Source organism: Suricata suricatta, chromosome 12 (genome assembly GCF_006229205.1).
Source record: "Suricata suricatta isolate VVHF042 chromosome 12, meerkat_22Aug2017_6uvM2_HiC, whole genome shotgun sequence".
Classification (NCBI taxonomy): domain Eukaryota; kingdom Metazoa; phylum Chordata; class Mammalia; order Carnivora; family Herpestidae; genus Suricata; species Suricata suricatta.
The window spans coordinates 1,386,146-1,397,300 of record NC_043711.1 but is presented as its reverse complement, the minus strand read 5'-3'; the positions used below and the strand labels follow the sequence as shown (position 1 = coordinate 1,397,300).

Below are 11,155 nucleotides of genomic sequence, written 5' to 3'. Positions count from 1 at the left end.
AGCACCTGGGCGTGGGCCAGCCCTGCCCATGGAGCCCCGCCCCTGGGCCAGCAGCCCTACCCGGTCTCACTCCACAGGCTTAGCTTCCTGAGTGCCCACCTGACCTTGTCCAAACCTTTCAGCGATCGGCCACGGGCCCTGGCAGAACCAGACCAGGCACCTGGCAGCCGAGAGCCCCCAGGGCCAGACCGGCAGCATGTTCAGCCACATGGCCCTGCCCTGCCGCCCCTGCCTGGGACCCCCATCCCCGCTGGCCCACTTCAGCCCCGGTGTCACCACTGGGCCTGACCCAGATGGGATGTGGAGAGAGGGAGGCTGGGAACCACCACCCACCTCCCGCCCCGCCCTGCTCCTGAGGCCCACACCCCACCCACGCCACACCAGACTGGCCAGGAGCCACAGAGAGGGGTCCTCAGCACTGTCAGCAGAGCTTGGGGCTTTGGGTGCCAGGAGATGGGAGGCCACCGGGGCTAAGACGAGGAAAGGCAGCAGCGGGGAGGGGGGACCGCAGCAAGCCGCCCCTGAGGGTGTGGGGCCGGGCAGGGGCCGCCCACAGGGGGCTCACCTGCATCTGCCGAACGGCAGCCTCTGGACCAGTGGAGACAGGCAGCTGTAGAGGCCCGTGGAGGAGGACAGGCAGAAGATGCCTATGATCACATAGACTGCGGGGCAGGGCAGGTGTGAGGGGCAGGGGCCATCGGGGTCCCCGGCCCCGCCCCCCACCCGAGGAAGGGCTCCAAGCGTTTGTGCGCCCTGGCAGGCGAGGGGCAGTCCCCCTGGCTGAGGTCCCCTCCTCAGGGCTGGCGACAGTGGCCCGCATTCACCCCACCATCAGTCAGCCAGACTTCTCTAGTGAAACCCCTCCATGGGCTCCAGAGTGGACCAGGCCCGTCCCCTCGGGCGGCCGGGGGCGCACCGAGCTGGTCATAGAAGTAGTAGAGCAACACCAGCATGGAGCAGCACATGACCACGAAGACGCAGATCATGACGGGTGTCACGTCCACGGCCTCGTCCTCCTGCTTCTCCGGCCCGTCGTCCCGCTTGTGCTTCATGTACCTTCTTGGGAGGCACAGGCGGGTCAGGGGTGCCTTGCCAGCTGGCACGGGGCCCGGGTGGGATGGGCAGGGGCGGCAGGACATGGGGGCTGAGGGGCACCCTCTCCACTCCCACTGCCTGTCCCTTCAATGAGAAAGCCAGACCCCACCCCAGGGACCCCGAGAGACCATGCAGCCAGGGGCCGCAAGGTGGGCCCCCAGCCCCGATAGCCAAGCTGTGGCAGCAGCTTTCTATGGAAAGCGGTGTGACGCCCCTCCCAGGGCTAGAAGGCCCCACCACGGGCCCCGGCCCAGCGCCCAGCACGCCCTGGGCGTCCCTCGGCTGCGCGGGGGAGGTCTCTCGCGTGCACCAGGCACTCACTTCTTCACGTCCCGGCTCCCGGCCCAGTAGCCCCCGAGGGCGACAGTGCCGACGGCCATGATGAAGATGATGACCATGTTGTAGTCCAGCATGGGCTCACTGGGCGCGTACAGCGCTGCCCTCACCGACCGGCCGAAGTTCTGCCTCAGAGAATGCACCAGAGCTCAAGGCTGGGGCCGCCGCCCCCTGGCCCCTCGCCCACCCGGGAGCCCAGACCGGCCCACACTAGAGCCAGGGCCGAGTCTTCACCTGCCACTCCCACCCCGGAGAAATTGGCTCTGGTGGACGAGCATCACACGACATCAGAAGGGGCCACGCGCATGTGGGGACAAGAGTCCTAAACCTAGGCGCAAGTGTGCGGGCAGGAGGCTGGACGTCGCCCCGGGAAGCATCTAGGAGGCTGACGTGGTTCCTGGGGGGCAGCTGCGAGGCTGCAGTAGGACCAAGACATGTCCTGCAAATTGCTAGAAGCTTCCACAAAGACTGAATGTTCCCATTTGACTTGTGTCTGGAAGCTCGCCTGTCCAGAACCAGCTCCCCCGAGGCGGGCCTTGTGTGGGCAGGGAGAGCCACGTTCATGGTCTCCAGTGTGTGGGCAGGGCTGGCCGGCCTGGCCTGGCAGCCAGTGTCCCGCTGCTGCATGGCACAGGGGCCCTGGAGCCTGGGCACTCCGATCCCGGGGGCCAGCGTCTCTGTTCCCGCGGGTCAGTGGCGCCACCAGCCCCAGGTGGGTGGCCTCACTCATACGTCCCTGCCCACCAGACACCCACGGCCCGGGAACAGCCCCAGACTGGACGCGGCCGGAACCCTACCTTGAAAATGTCCAGCATGTCCTTGTAGCTGAGCAGGGCCACGGGAATGCCGATCTCGTCATACTGGGTCTTGTTGCCTCCTGGAGGGACCTGCGGGCCAAGAAGAGGGTGTGCGGGTGGGAGGCCCGGGCTACCCAAGGCTGGTCCGCCGTGAGGCAGCCTGAAGAGCCAGCCCTCGTGGAGGGAGCAGGGGCCGGGGGGGGGGGGGGGGGGGGGGGGGGGGGGTGTGGGTGAGTGTCTGTCTGTCTGTCTGTCTCTCCCCGCTGGGGGAGGAAAAGCTCTCCTTCCATGTTCAAGCCTTGGAGTCAGGTGGCTCAGGGGCCCATCCGCCCTGGTGGGGGCCTGCCTGGGGGAGGGGCAGGCCCGTGGGATGTGGGCCCAGGCCGCCTGCTCCTCAGTAGGCGCCCCCCCCCGAGCTCTGCCCCGAGGCCTGCAGCGGGGACGGGTCTCCCCAGGGCCCCCGCTCTGGGACAGTTCCCCTCTGGGAGACGTGGCTCCACAGCCACGGTCAGCAAACCAAATCCCGGGTCCCTCGGGCCCGGGCCCTACCAGCGCCTCCTTGCTGACAATGAGCAGCCCGCGCGCACCGCCGCCCTGGGCCAGCCGCACCTTCTCGTAGAAGGTGCAGTTTCCGCGCGCCACCAACGGGATCTGGTTGCTGAAGCCTTTGGCCGGGAGGTCAGGCGGAGAGCAGAGCACGGAGGCCGTCCAGTCCCACAGCTGCAGGAGGGACTGGGGAAGGCGGCGATTACACCACCTGGTCTAGGAAAGTCAGCAGGGGGCCGCATGCACACGTGCACACGCGTCCACGGGCCCAAGCACGACGCCAATAGGAGGGCCCGAGAGTGGTGGGCGCTCAGAGGAAACTCCTCAGAAGCCGTCCCTGCGTCCACTGCAAACGGAACCCGGCGGGGGGGGGGGGGGGGGGGGGGGGGGGGGGGGCAGGCGGGGGCCGTGGCCTCTGCACTGAGCATCACCCGAGACCCCGTCCAGCACGCGGGGGTTGGCAGTGCCCCTGGCGGGGGCTGGGCCTCAACAGCACCTGGACGTCTTTTGTTTCTGACCAAGGGAACAGGCCCAGAGACGTGATGGGGCCCCTCTAGGGACATCTGAGAGCCCAGCAGCCCCTCGGGTGTGACTGGACCCCCCACACTGGTTTCCCAGCTGCGGCCCTCCCCCTGCCCTCCCGCTGGCCCCCTGCAACAGGAGACTTCCAGCGGGGGCCCTCCAGGCAGGGGATGGGGAGCGGAGGGTGGCAGCCAGCAAGACAGACCAGACCCCAAGGCAGGAGGGAACACCCAGAGCACCCCAGGCCTGCTGGACCCCACGGGGGAGGGCCCAGTGGGTACTCACCGCTTTGCCAAGGTCATGTGGCAGGTGGGCCCACTGCGGGTTGTAGAGAATGCAGTAGTCCTTGCCTTTGGGGCCCCCTGTCTCGGAGACCACATGCACCATGCCGTACTCACAGGCCACCTGGGGCGACAGGGCGGCAATCAGCTCAGCACAGGGGCTTGACGGGGACGACAACCCCCTCCCCAGCTCAGGGTTTAGGCTGGTTTCCTCCCTCCGACAGGACAAGTGGGAGACCACCATCCACCTCTTATGGCAGAGAAATGAGGCAGGGACAAGCTTCTCCGGGGAGACTCGGGAGCTGGCCGTGGCCGTGGCTCTCACGGCAGGGACAGCACCACACCACGGGGCCCTCCCGGGACCGATGGGACAGGCGAGTGAAAGCCCCACAGCTCTGTCGCGAGGGGGGCATGGTGGGGCGGCAGGTCGGGCCTGGGCGAGGCAGGCGGCCTAGGAGGAGCTTTCCTGCACCCCAACAAGTTTGGGGATCGCCACTGACCACGGAGACAAGGCTCCTGGAAACTCTGCCCATGGGCCCCTCAGCAGCGCGGCCAGCTGGGTCCAGGCCCCTACTGCCAACTCCTCACTTTCTGGGGGGGAAGGGAGCATCGGGCCCAGTGACACAGGCCACAGTGCTGGGATCCCAGGTCAGGACTGAACTCCCCTTGCTCTGGGGTGCAGCTGGGAACGGCCAGACTTTGCAACAGAAGAGGGCTGCGCCGACACCATCGACAGGGCACGTACAGCTGTCGCTGCCAGAGCCCGCCTCCCCCCACACCTGCCCCTAAGCCCACACAGCCCCGGCCCCAGGGGCGGGGGGAGGGCCAGCTGCGCCCGAAGGGCCACCCCAGAGGGTCATGAGGACCCAGCAAGCTTTGTCTGAACGCACAGTAAGGCGCAGGGACAGCACCGAGTCCTCGAGGGCGGTGGGGTGGCTGGGGGCCTGGGCGGGAGGGGCTGACGCCAGCCTAGTGTACAGGACAGTGACTTCACACCAGGGGGTCCCTGCTCCCCACACATCCTCGCCTCCATCCCTCCCCGGAGCCGCTGCCTGGCCGTCCGGCAGACTGCACTGCAAGGCCTCCCCAGCCTCCTCCCCCACGCTGGGCTGGGGCGGGGACGCAGAGCCCCCCACAAGCACGACCCCGTCCCTCGGGAAGACATCGTCACCGGCAGCCACCCAGCAGGAGGACCCAGGTCTTGTCTGCTCTGCTCCCAGCTAGGCTCACCCCAAGTCTGAGTAGCCCCCCAGGGCCTCTGAGAGGGGAGGGGGTCTCAGGAGGGTCGCCCTGTGCAAGGAGCCGAGGTTGTGAGTCCAGCCACCACTCCTGGCAGGCCCTGCGCCCGCCTGACCCCCGAATCCTGCTCCGTGCACCTGGGGCCCCTGGGGCCCACGCTTCTCTAGCTTGTGCTCCCCTTGGGCTGCAGACGCCTCAAGGCCAAGATGGAAAACTCACTCCTTGGAACCCCAAGACTCTGCCAAGGACACAAACAGGTGCAGCTGCTTGTCTGACCACAGACGTGTGACAGGATCCAGCCGGCACCGCCAGACGCGCCTCGCCATCGGGGCAGAGTGCGGGGCCGACCTGGTTGAGGGTCCCGATGGGTCACGGCTCCCAGCACCAGGCCTGGGGCACTGATGGCTCTCACCCGGCCAGACCCTCGCCAGGAACCAGCAAGGCCCAGCTGCTCCAGGAGCTTCTCACCCGGGCCCCGGTCACTTGTGGTGGCGGCAGCGTGGCTGGACCCCTGGGAATCCTGAATGCGCAGCCTGGCGGCTAACAGGAGGCACCAGGTGCCCGCTCTGCATGTCTCCAGGACCCCGACCACCCCTCTTCCAGATGGTACCTCCGCTCTAACATTTCCATCTGTCACCTTAAGCCAAGCGCCCAAGGCCCCTCAGACAGCTGGGTGTGCCCTACAAAGCCATGCTTTCACAGTGCCCAGCTCTAAGAACCAGGGCGGTGGCCACAGGGCGGGGGACTGCCCGAGGCCGACCAGGGGTCTCCTAGCATCTCAACAAGGCCGTGTCCTTCCCCAACCTGCCCTGGTCAACCTCCGGGCCCCTCAGTCCCTCCACCAGAGGCAGAACTTCTGAATTGCTCATTCCCTCCTCCTCCAGATTCTCCCCACCAGACTGCCCTCCAAGGGCACCCCTCAGCCTGGCTCTACGTCCTGCACCTGGCCGCCCCGCGCTCAGGACCCCAGCACCTCCTCACCGTGGGCCACTATAGGGGCACATCCGATCCCCAACCCACGGGCAGTTGCCCGTCCCCTGGAGCGCAGCTGCCCCAGTCCTGTGAGCAAGGCCTCAGGCGCTCTCAGCGGCCCCTGCAGAGCCGGGCAGCCGCACGCAGACCGGGGGGCCCACAAAGCCAGACATATTCACCGTCTGGGCCTTTGCGGGATACATTTGCTGCCACCCGTTCTGTGGTACACAGGGTGTTGGAGAAAAATGTCATGTGTGTGAAGGGGGGATGGGTAGAAGCTTCTTCTCTCTAGAAGGGTCATCAGAGAACACGCACGGACCTCCGTCCCCACACGTGGGCCAACCAGCCTCCTGTTACATCAACCTGTGCTTCTGTCAGATGACAGACCACGGTCTCCTCCCCGTGGAGTTAAGGGAACCAGATGTTCTTGGGAAGGACTCAACGCTGCAAGTGGCCCTTGGTCTGGCGTGGCCAGTCTCAGTCTGGGACGGCAGACAGGCCACCTTCTGACATGTCACAGCCACCAAGCAGGTGCAGGAATGGCAGAGGAACCATGCCTCGGGGACCACGGATGGATTCCACGTCAGGGGGGCCACAGCCCATCACTGCACCCAGGCCAGAAGGGTCTTCCCTCTGAGACTTGGTAAATGTGAGGAGAGGGGGGTGAAAATAAGAACCCAGAAAGCTTGGAGAGAGATGTTGAGGTGGGGGAGGGGGTGGGGGGGATGGAAGAGGAGCAGAGGGAAGAGGTGGAGGGGGCATGGGGACAGGTGGAGGGGTTACAGGTAGAGGGGGGAAGACAGGTGGAAGGGGAGGGGGACAGGTGAAGGAAGGACAGGTGTAGGAGGGGGAGCAGGTGGAGGAGAAGCAGAGGGGACAGGTGGGGGTGAAGCCGAGAGGGCAGGTGGAGGGGGTAGGGGTCAGTAAAGGAGAGGGGGCAGGTGGAGGGGGTAGGGGCCAGTAGAGGATGGGGGGGGGGAACAGGTGGAGGAGGGGAAGTTAGGAAAGTGGCGGGGAGGGCACCAGCTTGACTTCAGAACTGTTCCTGGCCTCTACAGTACGCATCCTGCAGCAACGGGGTGGAGATGTGTATCCCCTCCCCCAAGGGTCACAAAATGGCAGCAAACGAATGAGGGCTGTGGCAAGTAGCTCCTACCCGGTGGGAAGCTAGTCTTATTTTCAGGCAGCGGGACCCAAACTTCTCCAGAGAACCACACCCACACGCCACAAGGCCATCTGTCCTGACTCAGGGCAAACAGACTCCAGACCCGGGCTCTGTTCCGGGAAGAGCACGCACGGGGGTGCCCCCTCAGCTCGCGTGAAGGGCAAAGTTCCAGCTGGGGAGAAAGTCCAACCGCCCCAGCACCCGGAGGCCCGCCTGGCTCGGTCCGCCCCGCCCACCGCCCCGCCCAGAGAGGCTGCCCCCGCCCCAGCCACGCCCACCGCCGCCCCTCCCCCTGTCCGGGTGCCGAAGGGGACACCCGAGTCTCCAACTGCAGAGTCTCCAACTGCAGCCGAAGGGCCTCCTTCAGGAGTGTCATCTTTCTCAGGGGTGAGCACTGTATCCCCCTACAAACCAGCCAAAGTGGACGCCTCGCCTAAAAATAAATCGGCTCTCACACCTCCACCCCTGTTCAAGCTCCACCCATCACCGGCAACACCTGCCCTCTGCCTTGAGACCTGGCAAACTCTTTTTCTTGTTTATTTACTTACAGTTTTTCTCTTCATTATAAAATATAATATAACTCGACCATATTATAATAGTATGAAATACGTACTCAGCTCAACTATCTTATTTTATTTATTTTTGAAAAAGAGAGAGACCGTGTGAAAGGGGGAAGGGCAGGGAAAGAGGGAGACACAGAATCTGAAGCAGGCTCTATGCTCTGAGCTGTCAGCACAGAGCCTGATGCAGGGCTCAAACCCACAAGCCGCGAGATCATGACCTGAGCCCAACTCAGATGCTTAACTGACTGAGACACCCAGGAGCCCCTTAACTCACTATCGTCACATTTGCTTCAGCTTTTATTTTCCCCATATTTTAAAATAATATATTTAGGGTTTTTTTATTTGCATCCAAGTTAGTTAGCATATAGCGCTGTAATGATTTCAGTAGGATCCAGTGATTCATTCCCTCCATATAACACTAAGTGCTCATCCCAACTAGTGTCCTCCTCAATGCCCCTCTCCCATTTAGCCCATCCCCCCCCCCACCTCCCCTCCAGCAACCCTCAGCTCGGTCTCTGTATATAAGAGTCTCTTGGGGCACCTGAGTGGCTGTCAGTTGGGCAACTGACTTCGGTTCTGGTCATGATCCCGTGATTCTTGAGTTTGAGGCCCACATCAGGCTCTCTGCAGGCAGCTGAGCCTGAAGCCTGCTTCAGGTTCTGTCTGTCTGTCTGTCTGTGCCCCTCTCCCGCTTACACTGTCTGTCTCTCAAAAATAAACATTAAGGAGGTGCCTGGGTGGCTCAGTCGGTTAAGCGTCCGACTTAGGCTCAGGTCATGATCTCACGGTTCATGAGTCCCACGTCAGGCTCTGTGCTGACAGCTCAGAGCCTGGAGCCTGTCTTTAGATTCTATGTCTCCCTCTCTCTCTCTCTGACCCTCCCGTGCTCTGGCTATCTCTCTCTGTCTCTCAAAAATAAATAAAAAACATTAAAAAAAATTTTTTTAACTCTTAGGTTTTGTCCCTCTCCCTGTTTTTATTTTTTTGTTTCCCTTCCTTACTGTTCATCTGTTTTGTATCTTAAATTCCATATGAGTGGAGTGACCTGATATTTGTCTTTCTCTATTTTCGCTTAGCATAATACCCTCTACTTCTATCCATGTTGTTCATTCTTGATTGCCAAGTAATACTCTGGTGTATATATATGTATGTATACCACATCTTCTTTATCCATTCATCCCTCGACGGACATTTGGGCTCGTTCCATACTGTGGCTATTGTCCATAGCGCTGCTATAAACATTCAGGTGCACGTGCCCCTTTGAAACAGTACACCTATATGCTTTGGATAAATACCTAACAAAAATACCTAGTTTCAAATACCTAGTTCTTGCTCGCAATTCTGATTGGTGTGAGGTGGCATCTCAAAGTGGTTTTGATTTGTATTTCCCTGACAGTGATGTTGAGCATCTTTTAATGTGTCTCTTGGCCGTCTGTACGTCTTCTTCAGAGAAGTGTCTATTCATGTCTTTTCCCCATTTCTTCACTGGAGTATTTGTGTTTTGGGTGTATAGTTTGGTGAGTTCCTTATAGACTTTGGATAATAGCCCTTTATCTCATATGGACTTGCAATTATTTTCTCCCATTCTGTTAGCTGCCGTTTAGTTTTGTTGATTGTTTCCTTCGCTGTTCAGAAGCTTTGTATCTTGATGAGGTCCCAATAGTTCATTTTTGCTTTTGTTTCCCTTGCTTCTGGAGATGTGTTAAGAAGTTGCTGCAGCCAAGGTCAAAGAGGTTTTTGCCTGCTTTTCCCTCTAGGATTTTGATGGCTTCCTGTCTTAACGTTTAGGTCTTTCATCCATTTTGAGTTTCTGTGTATGGTGTAAGAAAATGGTCCAAGCTCATTCTTCTGCATGTTGCTGTCCAGTTTTCCCAGTACCATTTGCTGAAGACACTGGTTTTATTGCAGTGGATATTCTTTCCTGTTGTGTCAGGGATTAGCTGGCCATACATTTGTGGGCCGATTCTGGGTTTTCTATTCTGTTCCCATGATCTGTGTCTGTTTTTGTGGCAGTACCATACTGTCTTGATGATGACAGCTTTGTAATACAGCTTGACATCCAAAATTGCAATGCCTCCAGCTTTGGGTTTTTTTTTTTTTTTGGTTGGTTGGTTTGTTTGTAGGATTGCTTTGGCTATTTGGGGTCTTTTCTGGTTCCACAGAAATTTTAGGATTGTTTGTTCTAGCTCCGTGAAGAATGCTGGTGGTATTTTGATAGAGATTGTCTTGAATATATAGATTGCCTTGAGTAGTATCAACATTTTAGTAATATTCATTCTTCCAATCCATGAGCATGGAATATTTTTCCTTTTTTTTTTTTTTTTTTTTTTTTGGTGAGACCTGGCAAACTCTTATTCATCCTTCAGAACACCCTGTAGGTGCCTCTGCTTCTGAAAAGCCTCCACAAGCAAACTGGGTCACTCCCTCCACAGTGCTCCCATTACCCTTTGTCCACTTCTCTCTCACTTTGCTCTCTTTCAAAATGTCTGGACAGCTCAAAGTCCCTGCCCTCAACTTGCTCAGACTTGAGGAAATGAGCATCGGGAGGAGTGTTGGGGGCTGGGGAGGGGACATCCCAGGGAGCTTCTTCCGGGAGGATGGAAGAACAAGCAAGTTGAGACCAAGGAGACCAGGGGCACTCCAGGGAAACGTGGAAGACCACAGAGCTGAGTGCCCTCCACAAACAGAAAAGGAGGGGAAGCGTCTTCCCAAGCCGCCAAACCACAGAGGCCTCCCAAATGCGCCGGAAGCCGGGGAAGCCTCTCAACTGGATGCAACAAGACCCGACACGTTTTCAAAGAGGTCATGCCTGCTGTGTTGAGAATGGATTGGGGAATGCGGGAGACAAAAGTGACCACAGGGAGAACACTGGCCACCAGGAGCTACGGTGGAGAGGCGGCGGACTGGAGTGGCCAGACCAAGGTTAATGGCTGCGGGCGCAGGGCTGTAGGAACACCATTCCCAGAGCTACATAACCCAGAGGGGAGAGAGGACTTGAAAATTAAAAAGGCGCTTATGATAACGTACAACAGCCACCTCCTAGCAGGTCCCCCAATACCCGGGGAGACCCTTCACCTAAGTGCCGAATAAGATGCACACCGAACAGAAATCACCCCATGCATCATCTCGCTAAATCCTCGCTGCACTCCTCTCTTCCTTTTGCAGAAGAGCAACTGGCGCCCAAAGAGGGGACCTCCCTGGCCCAAGGTCACGGGACAAAATGCAGGGCGGCGATTCGACCCCACTCCCGGGATGAGCTCCTGGCCGCTCCCGGACACTGTCAGGCGCTGGTTGCCGCGCTGGACGGCTTACCGCAACCACGGGAGTGAGCGCTAACAACGCGCGCGAGGGAAAACTGAGGCTCGGGGAAGGGCAGCCCCCTGCCCAAGGCCAAGGGGCCAGGCAGAGGCGCCCCCGGCGGCGGTTGGAGACCTCGAGACAGAGCAGGGGCTGCGGAGTTGGGGAATTCCCAAACTTCAGACCCAGGCACAGCTGAGTGACGCTGCAGCTGGGGAGGGCTCCAAGGCAGGGAAAAGAGACTGGCCGGGGACAGGCCCGCAAGGTCACCGCCGGGCTCCCGGCCCGCGGGCCACCCGCGCGGGGGGCGCGCAAACCCGAAGCGGACCCCCAAGCCAGGCC

General features: G+C 60.3%; 1 protein-coding gene across 4 annotated transcripts in view; it reads right to left on the bottom strand.

Moving 5' to 3' along the window:
• SPPL2B (signal peptide peptidase like 2B) overlaps positions 1 to 7,039 on the bottom strand; it is a 12,964-nt gene extending 5,925 nt beyond the window's left edge. Inside the window, exons 1-7 of one of the 4 annotated variants that reach the window (XM_029917710.1) lie at positions 6,945 to 7,039; positions 3,582 to 3,701; positions 2,778 to 2,990; positions 2,229 to 2,318; positions 1,417 to 1,556; positions 917 to 1,059; positions 566 to 662 (exon numbers count right to left, since the gene is read on the bottom strand). In XM_029917710.1, the coding sequence (XP_029773570.1) occupies positions 566 to 662; positions 917 to 1,059; positions 1,417 to 1,556; positions 2,229 to 2,318; positions 2,778 to 2,990; positions 3,582 to 3,683 (785 nt within the window). In that variant the 5' untranslated portion in view covers positions 3,684 to 3,701; positions 6,945 to 7,039. Of the gene's footprint in view, positions 1 to 565; positions 663 to 916; positions 1,060 to 1,416; positions 1,557 to 2,228; positions 2,319 to 2,777; positions 2,991 to 3,581; positions 3,702 to 6,944 lie in introns of those variants that run through there. The other 3 variants (XM_029917708.1, XM_029917711.1, XM_029917709.1) reach the window with 3 other exon arrangements.
• Between the last annotated feature and the right edge of the window lie 4,116 nt (positions 7,040 to 11,155).